The 20,662-nt window shown below is 48.9% G+C and overlaps 2 protein-coding genes across 3 annotated transcripts; one reads left to right on the forward strand and one right to left on the reverse strand.

Moving 5' to 3' along the window:
• The first annotated feature begins 5,181 nt into the window (after window positions 1-5,181).
• Window positions 5,182-6,520, forward strand: gpr185b (G protein-coupled receptor 185 b). Its single transcript, XM_061809247.1, has 2 exons — window positions 5,182-5,245; window positions 5,463-6,520. Exons 1-2 carry the CDS (start codon window positions 5,182-5,184, stop codon window positions 6,518-6,520), a joined length of 1,122 nt encoding a protein of 373 aa, XP_061665231.1.
• A 4,086-nt stretch (window positions 6,521-10,606) lies between these two features.
• Window positions 10,607-20,205, reverse strand: zgc:109889 (uncharacterized protein LOC553542 homolog). 2 transcript variants are annotated; one of them, XM_061808159.1, is made up of 11 exons: window positions 20,070-20,205; window positions 19,449-19,671; window positions 17,391-17,524; window positions 17,074-17,208; window positions 15,062-15,215; window positions 14,843-14,960; window positions 13,942-13,986; window positions 13,639-13,772; window positions 13,278-13,559; window positions 12,829-13,193; window positions 10,607-12,506 (listed from the first exon to the last, which is right to left on the reverse strand). In XM_061808159.1, exons 1-11 carry the CDS (start codon window positions 20,119-20,121, stop codon window positions 12,349-12,351), a joined length of 1,800 nt encoding a protein of 599 aa, XP_061664143.1. In that variant the 5' UTR covers window positions 20,122-20,205; the 3' UTR covers window positions 10,607-12,348. The 2 variants fall into 2 exon arrangements, with proteins under 2 accessions (XP_061664143.1, XP_061664144.1); XM_061808160.1 differs by lacking the exon at window positions 20,070-20,205 and adding an exon at window positions 19,745-19,797.
• Window positions 20,206-20,662: the final 457 nt, after the last annotated feature.

Here is a 20,662-nt window from a genome sequence, read left to right on the forward strand (position 1 = left end):
ACGACGAGGCAGTGAGGAGATTATTTCCATTGCTTTCTAATCTTACCTTTTTGGTGCAGAACTGTGAGAGAAATAGCATTGAGATAAGAGCGAAATCGCCGTCATTATCCGCGTGCACGTGTACCATTGCGCATCCTTGTATTCCTCTTTTTTCCCCTCAGTTCCAAACACATGCCATCCATTTCTGCAGCGGCATTTCTCTGACTCGACACCGTGCCGATGAATAAAAACAAGCGGCCTTTACACTTCTTGACATTGCAAACTATCATTTCATTATTCTAACGGCTCATTAGAAGACATTGTCACACTTTCTGCTTCCTTTATTACATGAATTTGAAATGGAGGTGTCCTGCATCATCCTTGCTGTGTTTCTGTAACCATTGACCACAACACACCCACATTAAACAAGGAGACCATCTGGTGTAAATGCAGAGATACGCGTGGATTTTAGTTTTTGGAACACACTCTTCGTTGATTGGATCCACACATATATATTTTGAAAGGTTATCAATGGACAAGGGGGAACAAAGGCTTAGGGATCCGCCGATTAGCGTCGAGGTGACGCAGAATTTGCTTGTGGGCCTGATGTGTGCTGCTGTGTTGCCACCTAGTGATGCCTTCCACCAACCGGAAGCAACCCTTCTAAAGGGGAGACATACTTTTCCTTTGCATCGGCGAGACTGACTCCAGCTGTTTGGGTGGACGGGGACCTCACTGAGGTGGCTCCTGCTTTGGACCTTCATGGTCACACTGTGCTGAACCCGTGGAAGTGCTGAAAACAAAGAGGGAAGGAAGACCCATCCCGGCCCGTTCTTGGGTCACATAACTCCTCACTCCTGGCGGCCATGTTGATGGGCTGGGCTGCGTGTCAGCACTTGATGGAATTCACGAGGACACGTCAATACGACACGCAGAGTGGGGAAGAAAAAAAAAAAAAAAAAAAGAAGACGCCAACGTGTATTGGACTGGTCAGCATATTGGTTACTATGACAACACGAGATGGCGGGCGGGAGGCAGATTGAGCACGGCGGCCTTCTACAGACAATGGCACAGCCGCTGTGTTCGGAAGCAACTTGAACACAACGAGGCTTCTGGAAGATTCCAAACAATGGACCAGCAACGACTGGTGCGATGTGTAGCTTATAGCACTTCCACATTCAACGTGAGAAAGTGTCAGACAACAGGTATACAGAGTAGATGACAAAGCAGAAGCTTTTGATCTCTTCTTCTAGACTAGCAACTAGAATGGCCTCCATGGCAACAACCGCCGGTCTCGTCATGTCTTGCAGACACAGAAAATGACCGCTGACTTTGTCAGTGCAGTCACACGGGCAGAGTCGGTCCTGGACCAAATGACAGCCTGTGCGACGGCCAGTAATTTTGCTCTTAGATAATATGTGCAGGGATTCCTTTCATTGCATGGTACATTTGCTATCGTGGAAGAAAGTGGTTAGTCAGACATTCCACCTACTCTTCAGAGGTCATTTTCACACCTTGAAGGAGGCAAAAATAGGGCCGACCAGCTCCTTCCACATGAACGGTGATGATCGCAACCCAGAACTGGGACACTTCCTCGCTGATGTGGTACCATTGTTGGGATACGGTGGTCTTCCACGACTCCGGGAGTACCCAACCAGTTGACAACATCAGAATGATCCAAAGGCGCTCACGAGGGATGTAGGGAAGAAAAAAAAAAGAAAAAAAAGATCATCGACCTTCTGTTCCACTTATCTTACCTGTGGTCATGTCACAGGCATACTCGTGCCTATCCCACCTATTTTCAGGCGAAAGACAGGGTACACCCTGAACTGGTCACCAAACAATGAGAGGGCACAGCGAAACAGCCAGTCGCACTCACTTTTACACCTTTGAGCAATATAGGGGCTACAATTAATGCATGCTTTTCGGGATGTGGGAGGAAACCAGAGTTACTCGGGGGAAAGGCACACAGGTACGGAGAGAACATGCAAGCTCCACAGAGACAGGGCCGGGATTTTGAACCCCCGGTCCTCAGAAATGTGAAACGGGCGTGCTAACCCGTTGTTCACTGTGCCGCCCCCAAAACACAAACATTTTTGAGGATAACATTTCCAATCGCAATCATGACTCACCCTAACTTCTAGGACGTCCTTCCCATGCCTATCCGGCTGACCTGCAGAGGACTTTGCCTCCTTTTTAGGCCTCGTTTGGCCATATCTACTTTCACCCTCCATCGTGCCTCCATGTAGTCCTTTCAGTGTCACTTCTTCTTCTTCTTCTTCTTCACCATTCTCTTTCCTTGTATGATTGCTTGTACTTTGAAGGTTCACCACCAAATCTCCTTTCCTCCTTTTCTTGGGAGAAAATACACACAGTACACTCCTGCCTGTTTCTCTGATCACCGTGGGTGTAGTGGTCTAGTCTCCCTGGAGCTCCTCTGATCCCTCAATAACCTGCCTCAGGTCTTCCGGTGAACCCGCACAACACTCTTCCTTTCTCCTCTTCCACCACATGAAGTGTTAGGTCATGTGGAAAATTTGAATGTCTCAATTTTTCTTTGCCGGGTGGTGCGAACGGTGGCTCATTTCCACGAGACTGGTTAAGCCCTCACAAGTGGCTGCTCTCAAGTGTTCTGTCATTCAGGTCACACACCCAAGAACCCTATTCATAGAAAGTGTCACGCTGAGAAGTCTTCAAATCAGTGACCCTTCAAGTACAACAACAGAGGCTAGATGCATTAAAAAAAAAAAAAACAGCAAACTGTCAAAACTATCTCCATTCACACGGACTTCTCCAAAATGTCAAGGTCTCCCTATTTCCGCTATTTAGTCCTCCATAGTGATTCTGAAACATGGCTTTACAATCAAAGTGTCAATTTTATTTCATAAAACACCTTGCATTTGTCACACAAGTAGAGGCGAGAGAAGGACCCACTGACGGCCATTTCTGTTTAAACCCAGTTTTCTATCCGCTTTATCCATATTTGGATAAGATCCTAACCTTTACTCTGATTGGTTGCCTTTGTGGAGAAGAGCCTTGTGAGAGCTTGTGTTGACAGGCGCAGAGAGGTAGGTGGAGGTGGAAATCTTGGCTAGTGGTTACATCTGGCGTAAAAATGGACACAGCATTTGATCAAAAAAAAAAGGAACATTATGCCATCAGTGAAGCATGGTGGTGGCAGTGTGATGGTCTGGGGCTGCTTTGCTGCCTCAACATCAAGACAATTTGCCGTGATTGACGGAACAATGAATTCTGCTGCGTACCAGATAATCCTGAAGGGGACTGTCCGGCCATCAGTTGGTGCTCTCAAACGCAAGTGCTCTTGGAACGCGCAGCAGGACAACCATTCGAAACACACGAGCATGTCCACCTCTGAATGTCTCCCAAAAAAAAAAAAAAAAAAAAAAAAAAAAACAACACCAAAAAGAAAGAAAACACACACAAAATGAAGCATTTGGATTGGGCAATTCAAAATTTGGATTGAAATCCAAGTGAGATGCTGTGGTGTGACCTTAAACGGGCAGTTCACGCAAGAAAAACCTCCAAGGTGGCGGAGTTGAAGCAATTCTGCAAGGACGATGTGAAAGACTCGTCGCCGATTATCGCAAACGCTTGGTTTTAGATATTGCTGCCAAGAGTGACACGACCTGTTTAAAGGTTCAGGGGGCAATTACTTTTTCTCACAGGGCAGTTGAAACATTGGAATTGATTTTGTGCCTTAATAAATTGAATTGTCATTTGAAAACTGCACTTTATATTTCCTTGGGTTGTCTCTGAATGATATTAATTTTTGAAACCTCTTTGTGTGATAACAAACAAAAATACATTTCAATTTCACGGCACTGTATACACACGAGACGGAGAGAGACGGGGTGGGAGGGCAGCGGACGGCCGGTGAGAACATCTGCCTCGCAGTTCTGAAGTCCAGGGTACACATCCCGGCCCCGCTTGTGAAGAGTTTCCGTGTCTACCTGGGTGGGGTTTCTCTGGGCACTCCGGTACGCTCCCACATCCCAAAAACATGTACGGCGGGTTAAACGAAGACGCTCAATTGCCCATTAAGTATCGATGTGAGTGCAAATGGTTGTTTCTGTGTGCCCTACCATTGGCCGTCAAGCAGTTTAGGGTGTACCCCGCCTCCTGCCCGAAGATAGCTGGGACGGCTCCAGCACTCCCACGAGCCTTGTGAGGATAAGCAGCTCGGATAATGGATGAATGGATATATATGGACACAAACACACATATTGACGATAATAGGGTTACTGATAAATGAGGCCCACGAGGCGGCGTGCGAGCTCCCTCACTGGTTGGTTTCCGCCCCGCCTGGCGTGATTCACGATGACGCTGGAGGAGAGTGCCGAAGAGACTGTTGACGTCATGAGTGTGGAGGAGGGAGGATGTGCATGCGGCGTGAAGACGGCAGCCTACTAACCATGCCAGCCAAGCGCCCGGGCGTGCCATGCTAACTGCCTAGACAAATAGAGGGTGCAGAAGAAAAAGGAAGAAGAGGAGGAGGAGGAGGAGGAGGAGGAGGAGAAAGAAAGCTAACCTTAACCCTGCTTTCCTGCTGGGGACAACAACAAGACGACTGAGCTGGTAATCTTCCTTTTTTTTTTTTTTTTTTTCCCCCCCCTCTTCACTGTGACGTGCACTCCCATCTCGATCCCACACACCCCAACTCCCGCCTCTTCCGCTCATGCACTGCTGCAGATGAATGGAAGGTGACGACTGCTCTTATAATGTACATATTCTTATTATGCATGCTGTTACTGCTGCTGCGTGTACTTTGCTTTGCTGGAGGTGACAAGTCTGGAAGGCAATTTTTTTTTCCCCCTCTCTTTTACTGCAGTGCTGTGTACCCCGCAGCTGAAGTGTGGGTGGAGGGTTGGATGTGATGTGGTGGTGGGGGGGAGGTCTTTGTCGGTGGTAGTGACCTTCCAAGAATCAGACAGAAGAGGGGGAGGAGCCGCTTTTTTCCCCCCCTTTTCTTGTGAATGGGTTCGGGTTTGCCGGACAGTTTTTGGCTCGCTGAGCTTAAAATGACCTAGATTTTTTTTTTTTTCTAACTTCCACACTGCATCATCGTATATCATAAGATGATGATTTAGAAGGATTGCACACACGTACAGCTCGAGCAACCCGCCTGTTCCAGGACGGCATGCACCAATTTTAGAGGTGCTCTAAAAATAGAGTTTGTTGATGATGCCTGCCTGGGACGTTCTCCTCAATACAAGGAACACAAGTCGTCAGACGGATGCCTTTGTCGGTATGCCGATTTGTCGTACGTGTTCAAGCGGAAGAATGACTTGTGCGTGCTGATTTGAGTGAATGGGTGAACACATGAAGAGGAAAAGGGACAGGGATGAGACTGATTGGGTGTCAGCCTCTCTGGCTCCTCCATTGCATTTTTCCACAAACCCACTTTTGGCTTTTGGCATCAGCTTCACAAAGCTTTTCTCCTTCCTTTCGACTTCCTCCTTCAGCCATGATCCTGTTGCTGGCGGCGGCGGCAGCATCCATGAGCGGCCTCAACTCCTCATCCGTGGACTACGTGGACGCATCCACATCCTCGTCGCAGTCGTCCTCGTGGGGCCTTTCGGAGGAGCCGTCCAACTCTTCCTGGGAGCCGGCGGTGAGATTGACCCCCGAGCTTCAGCCGGATGCGCCGGAGGTGAGCCCGTGGGATGTGGCGCTGTGTGTGACGGGGACGCTCATTTCCTGCGAGAATGCGTTGGTCATCGCAGTTCTTTTCTACACACCGACGCTGAGGGCTCCCATGTTCGTACTGATTGGCTCACTGGCGGCGGCGGACCTGCTGGCCGGCCTAGGCCTCGTCTTGAACTTCGTCTTCACGTACCTGGCGGCCGGCTCGCCGGAGCCCGTGAGCCTCCTGTCGGCCGGAATGCTGGTCTCGGCCTTCTCGGCATCAATCCTCAACATCCTGGCCATCACGGTGGACCGGTATCTGTCGCTCTACAACGCACTGACCTACCATACCGAGCGGACGCTAATGTTCACCTATGTGATGGTGCTCTTCATCTGGCTGTCGTGCGTGACACTGGGCCTGCTGCCGGCGCTGGGCTGGAACTGTCTGCAAGACGAGTCGGCGTGCAGCATCTGTAGACCGGTCACTAAAAGCAACGCAGTGGCACTCGCTGTCGCCTTTCTACTGGTCTTCGCCCTCATGATGCAGCTCTACCTGCAGATCTGCAAGATCGCCTTCCGCCACGCGCAGCAGATCGCCGTGCAACACCAGTTCATGGCCATCTCCACCACTAAGGGCGTCTCCACGCTGTCGGCCATCCTGTGTGCCTTTGGGGCGTGCTGGTTGCCGTTCGCCATGTACTCCATCGTGGCGGACTCCAGCTATCCGGGAGTCTACACTTACGCGACAGTGCTGCCCGCCACCTGCAGCTCTGTCATCAACCCCGTCATTTACGCATTCCGAAATCCAGACATCCAGAAATCGCTGTGGATAGCCTGCTGTGGCTGCGTGCCAACCAACCTCTCGCTCAGACCGCGGGCCTCCAGTGACGTGTAGCAGAGAGGTTGCGTCCGCAGAAGGTGTTTGCCAGGAGGCGGGATCCCACTGCGGGAAGTCTGACTCGAGGCCCTCGGGGGAGCGCGTGCGTCTCGGTTGATGCATCTCTTTGAAGGTTAGGGGGTAGGGAAATGAGAGGAATCCAGGGAGGAAGGATTTTTTTTTTTTTTTTCTTCTGTCAGGCAACTGTGCCTGTGTGGATGAGGCTTCAAGCACGGTATCATTTCATTGTTCTATTCATTTCCATCTTCCTTTAAGGACATCCGAACCTGTCCAGCAAATGGAACAAGAGCAAAACCAGCATTTATCCAGAGGGAAATAAGGACAGACAGAGAGAGGGGAGAGCATTCGTCTGACTTGCACGCAGGCAGTGTGATGGGATTCAGCACCAAGGAGAGCTCACGGCTCTTCTCCTTCAGAATGTCTCGAGTTTGCATCAAAGGTTCTTCTGTCAAAGGTCAAACGAAGTGCTTCTGCTTCTGTCCCACACATACACTTGATTGACTCCAAGGATTCTCTAAGAGCGCTAAAGATTTGTGTGTTTTGCGGAGAGAGGGCATGCAAGTGGTCAAAAGTGACGGGTTAGGATGTGTGCAAAACTAGGAAGGAAGAGGTCGATGACCTGGAGATGATTGTCTTCGGCTTTGGGAAAATGCTTGGTGAATACAAAACCAAAAGTGAACAGCACAGATTGTTTGAGAGATGACAAGGAACCTCCTGAATGACAAGGAACCTCCTGTCCCAAATGAACTCCAAGGGGAGAAGGTATTCAACATGCACACATTTTGGGAGTCTTCTTTTGGCTCTCTCTTTTGGCCTTTGTGCACCATTTGCAATAATCAATCCATGACAGACAGAGAGGGAGCTTGGTGAAACTTACAAAGCACTAGATTTGATATAAATACGGTTGCACACTGCAGACCATGGTGCAATCCTCTACTTTCCGTGGAAACGGAAACACAAATGGAGCTGGCGGGGCTCAACAACGTGAGAAAAATCAAAAGAAAGCAAACTTCGCAGTTGACACGCTGCTGCCACTGTGAGTCAAGCTCGTGTGGCGGCAGCATTCTCTCTTTTGGAGTCAGTGCATTAGACAAATGCTCCAATGCTTTGCTTTCCTCATGTCTTTATTTCAGAGAGGCAAACTGGCCATGAGCATCAGCAATGAGACTTGAGCTTGGCCATCCACTCAACACATTCATTAGTATTTCTAGTCCAAATCCAGGTTAGGGTTAGCCTCAAACACAGTCCCTTAAATGAGAGCTAACGAGCATTCCGCACCAAAGCCGGCCGTGAACTCACTGTAACCGTCGATCCAGTCGTCTAGCCGAGACACACAGGAAGCTGTCCTCAGTCAACTCCACTGGCACAGGAAGCCAACTTGTTTACTTATCGTGCAATGCTGTACAGAAAATGTCTATTTTTGTAACGTTTGATCAGGACACGACTTTGGGGACACGGTGGCTGCTGTTCTTTCTACTCACGCCTCACTTATTACTTTTTGTTTGTGGGACAAATATATAAAAAACGTGCCATATTTTCCACCTTGCTAGCGTCTTCTTTTGCTTTGTATGTGGACGTCAAGACCACAAGCACTCGATGGCTGAGCAGACAAGTCCGAAGCCGAGCTATCACTTCTGCACATCATGTGCGTACAGGGTCAGCGGTCTTCCTGTGCGTCAAACACCTTTGTCACATCTGAAAGCAAGAGGAGCGGCTGGTCGTTTGAATGACCTCCTCCCTCCCTCATCACACTCAAACCTAATAGGATGCGCTGAAGGCATCTTCTCATGCCTGCAGGATCCACGTCGGTCAGACTGGCTCTAAAAATACGTTTCCTGAAAGCAAATCAGCGACACTCATTCCTTCAACATTGCTTCCTCCTTGAGCTCCTCTGATGAGTTGGTTTCACAGCATGTCATTGTGTTCCCTTTTGGGGGTACCCCTAAAGTGGCCAGCATCTACATGAGGGTTTCAAAACATTGAGCTTCAGGACACCAGCCCAAAAAGTCGCTGAGCCAGTCCGACTCACCTTAGGTCTTGAACCTGCATTTCAGGATGTGCAGATGCAGCAAACAAGAAAAAACATGACAGAGCTAATATTTGGACCGAGTACAGCCTTCATTGATGAATATTATTTTATGTTATCCGTGTTTGGTATGTGCGTCTGTGAGATACTGTTACCATTTTACCAGTATCAAGATGAAAAAAAGGCACTTTATAAAAGGAACACTTGTTGCACTTGTATGTCGAATGCAGAACCTTCAAATGAAATGTTTATTTTTATGATTGTATATATCGAGAAAAAGAAATTGGCTGGAATAGTCCAAATGGAAACGGGAAGAAAAAGCAAATAAAAATACATCAAGATGCTGAGTAAGTAAGTTTTTTTTTGTTGTTTTTTTTTTTTAAATGATAACTTTTGTACTTCTTGTGTTCAGGCAAATGAATTCAGGTGTGTATAAAGAAATTCTCTTACCTGCCGGATAGTTTCGGGTGAGCCTTCGTCAGAGATGTCACAGCTTCCTGGTGTGGCATTTCTAGAAAAAAAATCCCGATGATTGCAAAATTACTGCTGCAAAACGAGGGGAAAGAGTCTCCCTCCCAGGAGGATGCACACGTTCACATCGCAGGTGAAAGGGTTAACGCACGTGGCAGGCAAACGGTGGGGAAGAGCGCTACCGTGTGGTCACAGGCCATGGCCAGTTTACATCACGAAGGCAGCAGCAAAAAAAAAAAATAAATAAATAGATAAAATAAAAAAGCCCCCACCTCGCCCACCCCCGTCTCTTTTGTCAAGCCTCCTTCATGCTGCCACCGCATCTGCTGCAGGATGCGTCAAATCAGCCTACACGAGAGCAAACCTCATTAACATCTGACCATGATGCACACACATAAACGTGGATTGTACAAGCATAGGTCAAAAAAAAAAAAGCATGTGTTGCACTACATTTCACAGAATGCCTCAACAGAGCGGCTCATCGGAGCATTTCTGGGGGAGAACTTGAGAGTCGTCCTTTCTTTTCTTTCTCCAGGATCACCGTCAGAGCCCTTTAACGGGCAAGCAGGCAGCCATGCACGCAAGTCAGCGTCACTCGGCCTAGGGGGGGGGAAAAAAAAAAAAAAAAAAAAAAAATCAATACATTTTAAAAAGTGCTTGCATGGAACTCTCAATTTGTTACCTCTTAAAAAAGCTCAGGACTGCAATGAGCGCCGGCCATTGTGTGTTCGGGGCTGTTTTCTGGTGCCCCCGATCAGGAGTGAGTGACCAACATGGGAAAGATGAATGATGGCTTTGATATTCAGCACACGAGTTGTTAGCTCATCAACAATGTTTGTTTACAATCCATCCAAACATCCGTCATCAAGACAGCATCCTGCATTTCCAAATACTTCAACAATTATGAGCGGCCTTGACTAGTTTTGCACTCCCCCCCCCCCCCCAAACAATTTTAGAAGAATTGAGTCATAAAAACAATGCACAGAATGAAGACATCAACTTGAGCATTTATTGTCTATAGTTGCATGCATACTTGCTTATAGCACATTTCTTTGAATTAATAAGAAGAATACGACTGTGTAGCATCTACCAAGCCAACCCAAGATGCTCGCTGGCTTCCCGCGGAAGTGCAGCGGCAAGCACAAAACTTGAAATTCCGAGGCAATGTGAGCCCGGGAAGCTTTTTCTTGGCAATGTGACAATCCCAACCCACTCCATCAGTGGCACTCAACAGTCCAATCAATCAAATTAATCTGACTGTTTTAAAAAGGGCGTTTCACTTAGGTATTGGCCTTTAAAAAAAAAAGAGAAAAAAAAGAAAGAAGTCTTGAAAAAAATTACGTGAGTAATTATGAACAAATGACTCACAGCAGTGCATTTCAACAAAATATTCAAGCCCAAGCTAAGTGATAACGCTGTTCACTATTATTGCACATGTATTTGCAGTGTAGACGCAAAGCTTCTGCACCCTTTGTCTCCGGATTAGCGTTAGGGCCAAGTTTCAAAATGGGAATACGCACAGCATACATCCATAGCTAAATAAATAAATAGATTGATAAATAAATAAAGACTAAAAATTGACTCACTTGACATTGGCCTGCGCTAACTTTCGAAGTGAGCGATTCAGAGAGTGGGAGGATGATGACACAGTTTGCCAGATTGCCCCTGACGAGGGCACCGGGACACTTTGCCGCTTTTTCGTTTCAATGCAACATCACCCACAACTTTTACTTCCAAAGATGCTGCGTCCATGGTAGTTTGGGCCTTCGGTCTCATGAACACAACTGGTCTCTTCCCGATTGACCTTGTTTTTGCGACAACGAAAAAAAAGATGAAATATCTTGCAACAGAGCCACTGCACAATTATTCAAGTTTCATCAAAGTGACAATTTCTCTCATTTCAACAGAAATAAACTTCCATGGTTAGGTGTGTCGGAAGTAAAGAGGAGTCCAAACTGATGGCATCCAAGTGGCAAGTAGCGCCATTTAATGGGCTCCTGCTAATTGGCGCCAGTTAACTCGCATCTGCTAAATAGCGCAGAGTGATTTGCGGCTTTGTTCCGTCAACTAGAAGCACGTGACCGACATAATGCAATTGATGGTCAAAAGGTAGGCTGGGTACACGAGATGAGGACTTTTCAAATGCGAAATGAGGGACAGAGCGTGGGGGGGGGGGGGGGGGGGAGGGGGTCTGAGTGTGAAGAGATTTGGTCAGATTGTGTGCAGTTTGCTCCAATAATAACGCAGCACACCACGCACACAAAAATCAATCTTTTCCAGCGCCGACATCTAAATTTTGATCACACCCACTCCCACAAAACTCAAGAGGAGGAAACGCTTGAATGTTTCCTGAACATTCCTTCAGGATAGGAGAGCCGGGAGCCTCGTCAAAGGACGATGTCCTCAAAAAGCAACTTGCTTTGGGAAATACATAACTTCTTGGGCTTTGGGGAACCCACGTTCATACAAAAGAAACATCAGGTGCTTCTTTTTCCATTTCAGGTGGTTTCTTTTTGTTGCGTCAACGCGCTTCTTGATTGGCTGTATTTTGTTCCTCGCTCAGGTTAATGTAAGTCGCCTCTACCCCACAAACGTGAAGAAGACTTTTGCTCATAAATATTGAGCACGTTTGTGATTTTAGATGGTCAACTCAGACCTGTTTGGGATCGTAAAATCGGGACGAAGCACACGTCAGTCTGAAGGACAACCTTTTTGAAGACTTAGGATTGTCTGGCATTTGACGTGCTTGGTCATAAGGGGCAAAAACGGGCCGATTGTCCTTGCGTGTCAACTGGGCCCAAGTTGAAAGTGATCATGCGGGTTCACAGTTTCTTCTCCAAACCAGTTTTCAGAAGGAGCACTTGGCAGATACGCCGCCACCTGAAATGTTTTCCGTCATTCAGAAAGCGCATGGAAGAGCAACAATTATTTCCCCATTTTTTGGGGTGGAAAAAGGCGTAAGTGGGAACCCAACCTTTCTATTTTGAGGTGTGTTCAAAAAGAATATCATCATACACTACTGTTGAAAAGTTAGGGGGAACCCAAAAAGTTTCTTGAAACCACAAGATTGAGTGTCGACATCCCTATTCAGGTTTGGAGGGACAAGAGATGTCTGGATTTGGTTTCGAAAACCACTAAAAAAAATGATCTAGACTATTTTCATGATTTAATAGCTTCTTCCAAAGACAAGCACTACTTCCCCCCCCCCCCCCCAAAAAAAAAATTCACCCCAATCTTTTTAACGGTAGTGGATGTAAATGTGAAAATCGGTCAGCAATGCGTGCAGCGCTTCACCGAAGCGCAGCAGATTTTTTTTTTTTTTTTTTTTTTAGTCGGACCACTCATTCTCATCCAGCTCAGAGTCGTCGTCGGACTCGCTGTACTCCACCGCGATGCGTCGAGACAAGATGGTGGCCACGTCGTTGCCGACCGGCTCGCGCTTGGCCTCCTGCTCCCGCTGCTCCTGCACCTTCCTCAACTGGATGCCTGCAGGAAAAGAAGAAGAACCATCAAACCGGCAAAGTCCAGGCCACATCAAGAACCTCGTCTGAACACTCGTTTCATTTTGCCAGATAAATTGAACCCAAATTGCTATCGGTCTTCAGTTTGAGCAGATCTTACATGCATTTTTGGTTTTTTTTTCCCCCCCAAATCTCCTCTACTCTAATCCTGAACCTTACTTTTCTTTCATATTATGCTGCTGCTATCGCTCAATCCAACAACGTGAAGTGACGCAGAAAGCTTTATGCCACGTTAGAGCGCTGTGAAGGAAAGCAGGAGAAAAAGGACATCGCCGACGTAAGCGCACCTCTACGTATGGCAGCCAGCAGGTCAGACCGGGCGTCACTCATGGGGATCATCCCCAACACAGTGGCCTTCCGGGCGGGGGGCGCGGCATCCTTCCCGGGACCTCCGAGCGGAGGCGGAGGCGGGGCGGCCGGCGGCACCCCTGAAGGCGGGTGGGCGGGAGAGGGCACGTAGTTGACGGGGGGCGGAGGAGGGGAGGGGGAGTACGGACGGGAGAGGGCAGAGGAGACGGAGGGCACGGCCGAGGCAGCGCCGGAGGCCGGGGCCGGGGCGTGATCGAAGGCGGTCTGGGCAGAGGGGATGGTCGGGGGCGGAGGGGGAGGCGCAGGCGGGATGTAGTACTCCGGGATGGTGGCGGGTTGGCTGCTGCCGTTTGGCGGGCACAAATGGATTGGGTCAGATGTTTGGCACAAGACCGGCTTCGCACGAGCAACGGGAGGACGGACGTACCCGTGGCCGGCCCGGTAATCTTTGAGCGGCGGCTGCCTGGGCCCGTTGACGGTCAGATCCCCGCCGGCCTGAGCCGACGGGGTCCTGCCCAGGGAGGCGACGTGGCGCCCGGCGGCGACCGCCCCTCCTCCTCCAGCGGCCTGGTTGGCGGGCCTGAGCCCCCGATCCAGCGACTGGGTCTGGGCCGTTGCGCCCGTGTGATCCCTGGCGTGGTGGTTCGAAGCGGACGCCTGGCTCGAGGCGTGATTGGGACTGGCGGGGTAAGAGTCTGATGCCACGGACCTGAAGGAGACAGACGCGACCCCGCTACGGGTCCTGAACTGTAATCTCTTTTGGCCGGCGTTGCGACCAGGCGGAATACCTGCTGTCGGGGGACAAGGAGCCCTCTGGAGACATGCCGTGGTAAGGCGAAGGTGTGAGCCTGGCATCTGGTCGGAACTCCTTGTCATAGGCCAGCACGTTCCATTCCTGGCGGCGGTTACGAGCCTTACGCACCTTGGAGAGGGAGACAGGAAGAGAGAGAGAGAGAGAGAGAGAGAGAGAGAGAGAGAGAGAGAGAGAGAGAGAGAGAGAGAGAGAGAGAGAGAGAGAGATGACGCTCATCACGGTGACACCACCTCCCAACACAAGTGTCGGGGGGTTGGAGCGAGGTACTCTCACTGACCTTCTTCACTTCTCGGCCTGGGTCGTCTACCTGCCTCTGCTGCTCCTGGGAGACAAACAACGCAACCGCTTGATCGTGTGCGCTACACTTAATTCTGGGGGTGGCGGGGGGAGGGGGGGGTGCTGTCATCAGGCTACACACACACACTCACAATTCTAAAAACTAACAGAAACTGAAGCACACTAACAATGTGAATTAACAGAACAAATCAAGCATGAGTGAATGACTGCGTGCTTCGAGCGTACATCCTCAGTGGAGGGAGGGAGGCAGGGAGGGAGGGAGAAATGGGGTGGGAGAAGGAGAGGGGGGAGAGAGAGAAAATTGAGAGAAGGGTGAGGATGGGGTGGAGGAGAGATCAGGCCTCAGGGCTGTCTTACAGAGATGGACAGGGGGCTCCTGGGTGGGGCCTGTCTGGATTGGGGCCTGTCAGGATGGGCCGGACAGCCCTACAGAAACACGGGAGAGAAGAGCTGCTGCATTAGACCAAGAAGAGGAAATTAGAAAGAAGCTGAGGCAAGATAGGAAACAGAGGAAGAGAGGGAAGGAAGGAAGGAAGGAAGGAAGGAAGGGTCACACTGCAAATTGCACAAAAGATGGAATGCAGCCTCAGACATAAGAGCAAACGCATTCAAAATAAAATTCTGGACAAAGCTCAGCAGAACTCGGGCAGGATTTGGGAAAAAAACGTGCAGTAAGAACCGAGATGGGCTCAATTGTACGACGCCCACTCCTTCAAGGAAGGAAAATTAGACAGGGCCACGCCCGACCGACTTTTGCTGTATCACAAACTCGGGCGGCAGAAAAGGAAAATGGAAAATAGGAAATTGTCAAAGCAAAGCATCCAACGCAACGTTGGCACGCACGTCTGCCCCAACACAATCGGGAGGGGCCCTGCGCTCACCTTCTGCCGCCTCTTTTCCTTGCGCTTGTCCTCCGTGGCCTGCAGCATCTTCTCCTTCCACAGGTTGAAGAAGTAGGACGAGTCCGTGTAGAACTTCAGCGCGTCCTTCTTGTCGTCCCTAACCAAGGGAAGGGAGAGAAATGGCGGGGTGTGAAGGCCGCTCACTTGCAGAAATATCACAAATGTGGGATGACCACGCCGGTCAGGTTGTGTGCTGACCTGTAAGGGCTGAGGATGTTGAGCGGAGGCGGCTTGTCGCAGCGATGGTACATCTCCACCACCGGGTTGGGCACTGACGTCCTGGACACCACCTGCTGGTCTTGCACGGTACTGCTCTTGAAGGCCTTCCTCATGTTGATGTCCTGGAGGGACACTGAGGAAGAACCCCAAAGCGTCTCACATTGACATTCAGGAAAGTGCGTGCATATCAATGCTTTGCCTGGAGAAATTTAACACGGCGACACAACTATCCAGTATATATATATATATATATATATTTTTTTTTTTTTTTTTTTTTTTTGACGTCAAAGGTTAAGTAAGTCACATGTTTTTACTTCCAACCCCACAAAATGGCATCAGACCTACCCAGAGATAGTTTGGGGTTTTTTGTGTGCCCTCCATAGACAATAAAAGCCACGCAGGCCCTCATCCTGTCGGAGATCAAGTCAAACCCACCAATCAGAAATTAAAACAATTTTTGAATTTGGGGAAGATGCTCCTCTGCGCGCACACGGTCAAAAACACACGGCATAAAGTTGACGTCAAGGATTTGAAATAATAATTGAATTCGCAGAAGTGCTCACACCAGAAAAGTGGAATTTCACAGGTATAGAGACACAACATCTGCACACAAATACTTTGTAAATATTTTGGGGAAGTCAAACGTTTTAGTAACAAAAGGATGGTTTTGTTGAACCCAAACAACTTGTAGAACAATCCCTACTCACCAACATATTTTTTGTGGCATAAAATGTGTGTATGTCGTCACCTGCTGGAGGGTTGGGCAAGAGAAATATGTAATGACCCGAACTCTGGCACCATCTGGTGGTTTAGGGGCTATAGCACCCCCCCCCCCAAAAAAAAAAAAAAAAAACCAAAAGATTTTCCTTTCCGTTCAAAGGGCGAGGCGCGTGCGTGCGCACGCAAATGCGCAGATTGGGAATTTCAGGACAACTTCCGGACAGCCTCCCCATTTCAGGCCAACCTGTCCAAGCCTTTTCCAATATAATTTGCAATACAGCTTTGAACAAAATACAATTACAGACAACTATTCAATAAATAGCCAGCGGTTCAACAGAGTACGGGGAGTCCTCGGCTTACGAATGAGTTCCGTCCCTATGCTGGAAATGTGACTCGAATTTCATCGCGACTCGGAATTTGCCATTAAGGTCGGAATTATTTTATATAGAAACACAAATACATTGAAATAAAAAAAACAAAACATGATGCTGTACTTCCCATTACTGCTGAGACAAGGATGGAGAAGAAGAAGGGGAGGCTGTGCTTGGCTATGGTGAAGGAATCTGGTCCTCAATCCAGAACATTAGTCACCTCTCCATCTCAACAAGTGTCAAAGGACTTTGTTTTGTCATCACTGTGTCCGACATAGGAACAGAAGCATTCACCTGCGCTCAAATACGGCTTTGTCTTTAATATTTGTCACCACGGTCGACCGACTGAAGCCGAGCTCTTTTCCGATGTTCGTCGTTAGCCTGTCCTTTCTTCGATCTTTTTATGATCTTGCGCTTCGTTTCCACGGTAATGGAATTTCTTTTGGCTGCAGAAGCATTTGCTAAAAGACCCAACTTTCTTCTTCGGGGCCGTAATGTCTAAAAAGGACGGCGAAAAATGTGAAGATACTCCCGTGAATTTAGCTTGCGCATAATCCTCACTCCATAAACATTTGTCTCTTCATTCATGCAGCATGGACCTTTTACTTTTAGGCCCAGGTTTTGTTTTTTTTTTTTTTGTTTTTTTTTGTGTCTCCAAAGTACTTTCTGTCGCGCGAGAGATGAATTCCTGCAATGTTTTTGACATACCTGACAAATAAAGAGAATTTTTTTACTGAAATAAAAGACCTACGTCGATTTGCCACCATTTCCCCAACCCCACCACACACCCATCTATTAAGTAGCAGCCAAAAATAACGGAAGAATTTTCAATTTGGAGTCAGTTGAAAAGATGGAACACATACGCGCTGTGTCTCACGGAAAACCAGCACGCACACCCACCTTCCTCCACCGTGGAGTCCAGCTGAGTGACTTTGACCGCCAGTTGGTCGACGCGCTCCTGCAAGCTGCTCATCCTTAGGTAGAAACTGTTTGCTTCATTGAACAGCTCCCCGAAAATGTCCTCAGCGTGGCGACCTGCATGCATACACACACACGCGCGCGCGCGCAAAAACAGCTGTAATGTGTCATTTAGTGTGTGCGTGTGTGTGTGTGTAACTTGCTGAACTCCTCCAGAACATTTATGCCTGAATGTCTTTAGGAAGGTGAAGATGCAGAACCAAAGGCAAAGACAGAAAAAGGTGTGTTGCTGTGCTCACTGAGGCCTCCCAGCTGTTTGATGATGGCGGCGAGCGTGCTGTTGGTGACGCACTCCAGTTCGCTGGTGACGCCGTGCGGCAGCGCCCCACGGCACAGGTGCCTCGGCTCAATGGTCCTCTTCACCAGCGGCATGCTGAACATGTTGGGGGGAGAAAAAAAAATTCCGATCAGCGCCCCCAGAGGAATGCAGAGGGCCCCGTGACCTCGAGGGGGCGCCCAAAAGGAAGCAGCAGTCAACAGAGGCTGGACCCGAAGGTTGGCTTTTTTTGCAACTGCCACTATGTTTTTACACTCATCATTAAAAAGTTCAATGTTTGGGTTCAGGTAGTTTGAGCCAAGCAAGCAGCTTATCCTCACAAGGGTCACGGGAGTGCCAATGCCTATCCCGGCTAACTTGGGGCAAAAGGCGAACTTGACCCCGAACCGCTCGCCAGTCAATGGCAGGGCACATATCGACACCATCACCGAGCGGGAATCGATCCCACGCAGCTGCACCAAAGTCAGGCATGTGTACCGCGACACCATCAGAGGGGACAAAGACCAGGTACCTTCCCGTGGTGCCTTGCCGAGCCTGGTCACTTCACTCGGAGTGGCGCCGTGGGAGGCGCACTTTTCCCGTGACTTCGCTTCAATCGCATCTATCGCCTGCCAACGGACCTGCTCCGCCTAGACCCGATAGTCAAAAGGGACTTTGAGGCTTACTTTGGAGTTTCTGCTCGAGTTCTCCCTCTGCTCGCCCCTGCGGCACAGGCTGGTCACAGCCCCCCACTTCCATTTCTAGAGGGTTCGGGCTAAATAAGTGGCATAGAAAAGCAAAGCTTTTGCACCAATGAAGTGTCACAGTGGCAATGTTCTAGGATTCCAAACAAGCGATGCTAATGCTCTTCACGCTCGGTCTGCCGACCGGCGGAAATAGTTCTTGCCCTGTAGCGCCCGCAGACGCAACCCCAAGTCAACATCCGCGCCGGTAAAAGTGGAGAAGACGTCTTTGATTGCCGCAAAGCAAAATCGACTGCAATCGAGCCTGACAAAAAGAACGAACGTCACGTTTAGTTTGTCTCCGGGTGCGCTCGGTAAGCAGGTCAGCTAAAGCGGCCCCATTGTGCTGCGCCGGCGCCGCCCCCGCCTACCCCCGCGACCCCTCACAATCAAATGTGTTAATCTCAGCGGGCCTGCAACAAGTCATCCGGCAGAAGGGCGTCAGTGTGCTCGTGAGGCCCAAGAGGGTCTGACAGGGGGCAAAATGGGGTTTATTGCTGGGGCTGGTGTCAATGCAGGAGTGAGGGACAAGCTCAACTAGGCCACGAGATTTCTCGTTTAGAGACCAAAAAAGCTTAGCAGTGAAAAGCTCGAGGGTCACTCTCAACCCTTCCGCAGAGCTTCAAGGGGGTAACAGGGAGTGCCTGTGCGATATTCGCGCTGTTTCTGCCGCAATTCTCTGCAGACTGCTAAAGTGGAGGGGAAAGATCGGGTGGGGGGAGGGCGGGGTGGATTCTTTCACAACACTTGAGGACAGGTGTCTGGTGTAAATGACGGCAGGTTGAACACAAAGTGTGGAGCCCGCCTGCAACATGACAAGACAGACGCACAAGAACCTATCCAAGTGTTACCATGGCAACTGGAACGTATGAGGGGGTGGGGGGGAGAGAGAGAGAGAGAGAGAGAGAGAGAGAGAGAGAGAGAGAGAGAGAGATGCCTTGCTCAAAGACATCTGAAGCAGCTTACGTGCAGCACACTCGGGGTACACATTGCGTGTGGCTTTCAGGAAGCTCCTTGCATGTCAATTCCTATAACGAGCACGCGCTTGGAGGGTGTTAAGCGTTTGTTTGTGTGTGTGTGTGTGTGTGTGTGTGTGTGCGTGTGTGTGTGTGTGTGTGTGTGTGTGATGGTGGGGGCGGTTAAGGGTTTTTCGACGCCGCATACGGAGCGGGTAACAGTGTGAATATGCAACAAGGAGGCTGATTTTGTCGGGGGCTTCGTACGAGTGGGGCCTCTCGTGTGTGTGCGCGTCCGTGCGTGTGTGCAGGGTGACGAGCACGTTCCCGTTGGGGACTTACCTGCAGGCACCTCCTCGCTCTTTCGGCTTGTTTGGGGGTTTTTTTTTTTCCTTTTTTTTTTTTTTGTAGGTTTTCACACGATTCCCCTCCGCTCCTCTTCTCACTTGACGTCCGCCATGTTTTGGGGAACAAATGGACGGATGGATGGATGGCGAGATGGAGGATCTAATGCCGCTCGACTGGTCGTTTCCACGGCAGCGACGTCGAAAAGCATCAAGCTGCCCTGCAGTGAACCACACACAACGTCCGTTCGAGATTTCACAATAAAAGTAAGTGCAGAAAGTGATTCAGTTTACCAGGTTGAATTAGTTTCACGTTTATCATTTCCTACAAGTATAAGCATACAAGACAACATTGTGGGGGATGGAATTCATTTTAAGTGAATTATAATTCCTCGTTTTATCATTGCTGTTTGTAATACACTTTCTTTTGAATTCCCACATAATACCGTGCAAGGTCTTCTGGTTTGAATGAGATGTCAATTCAGGCGTCAATGATATGTATATTTTTTCTTTTTACAATTTATTGGTCGTTTGTACTTTATTCGTTCACTAGTGAAAGTGTGACTACTGCTTGCTGTTCCTGACATGTGTGTCGTGTATAAAACGCCGTCGTGCGCACCTGTCACGGCACTGAGCCTTTCGTTCCAGGGGAGGACTGGGCGTGTCGTCATTGAGACGTCTCAAATGTTGACGTCCGGGTTCCACCAACAGGTCCACGGTATACATGCTTCGCGTGGAATTGACATGCGTCGTCGTCTCTCGAGTGTCGACCGCCGCCCACTCGACAAAGAGGCGCACGTGCTGCGAAGTACGCCCTCCGTCCGCTGAGAGGCGCTGTAGCTCTGCAACAAAAGCAACTGCGCTTCGCTGACCGCGGTGCTGATCGACCTGATGACAAAATTTCATGGATCAATCAATTTAGGGCGAATGCTGACACACATCACTTTTTCATTTTCAATTTTAAAGTTTTTTTTTCCCTAATTTGTCACGAGATATTTTCTACGTAATTGTTTCAGTTCGTCAATCTTTAAAAAAAAAAAAAAAGTTCAAGCCTTTTGTTTGGGGGGGTGGGCATAATTACAATTACTTTTGGACTTGTGGGTCATTTCTTTAAAAAAAAAAAAGTTTTTTCAAATGCTTGACGTTACCTTACACTATCGAAATGATTTAAATGTTTACAAAAACGTTCGTTTTTCTGTGTAGCCCTTCAAT

Source organism: Syngnathoides biaculeatus, chromosome 21, assembly GCF_019802595.1.
Source record: "Syngnathoides biaculeatus isolate LvHL_M chromosome 21, ASM1980259v1, whole genome shotgun sequence".
Lineage (NCBI taxonomy): Eukaryota > Metazoa > Chordata > Actinopteri > Syngnathiformes > Syngnathidae > Syngnathoides > Syngnathoides biaculeatus.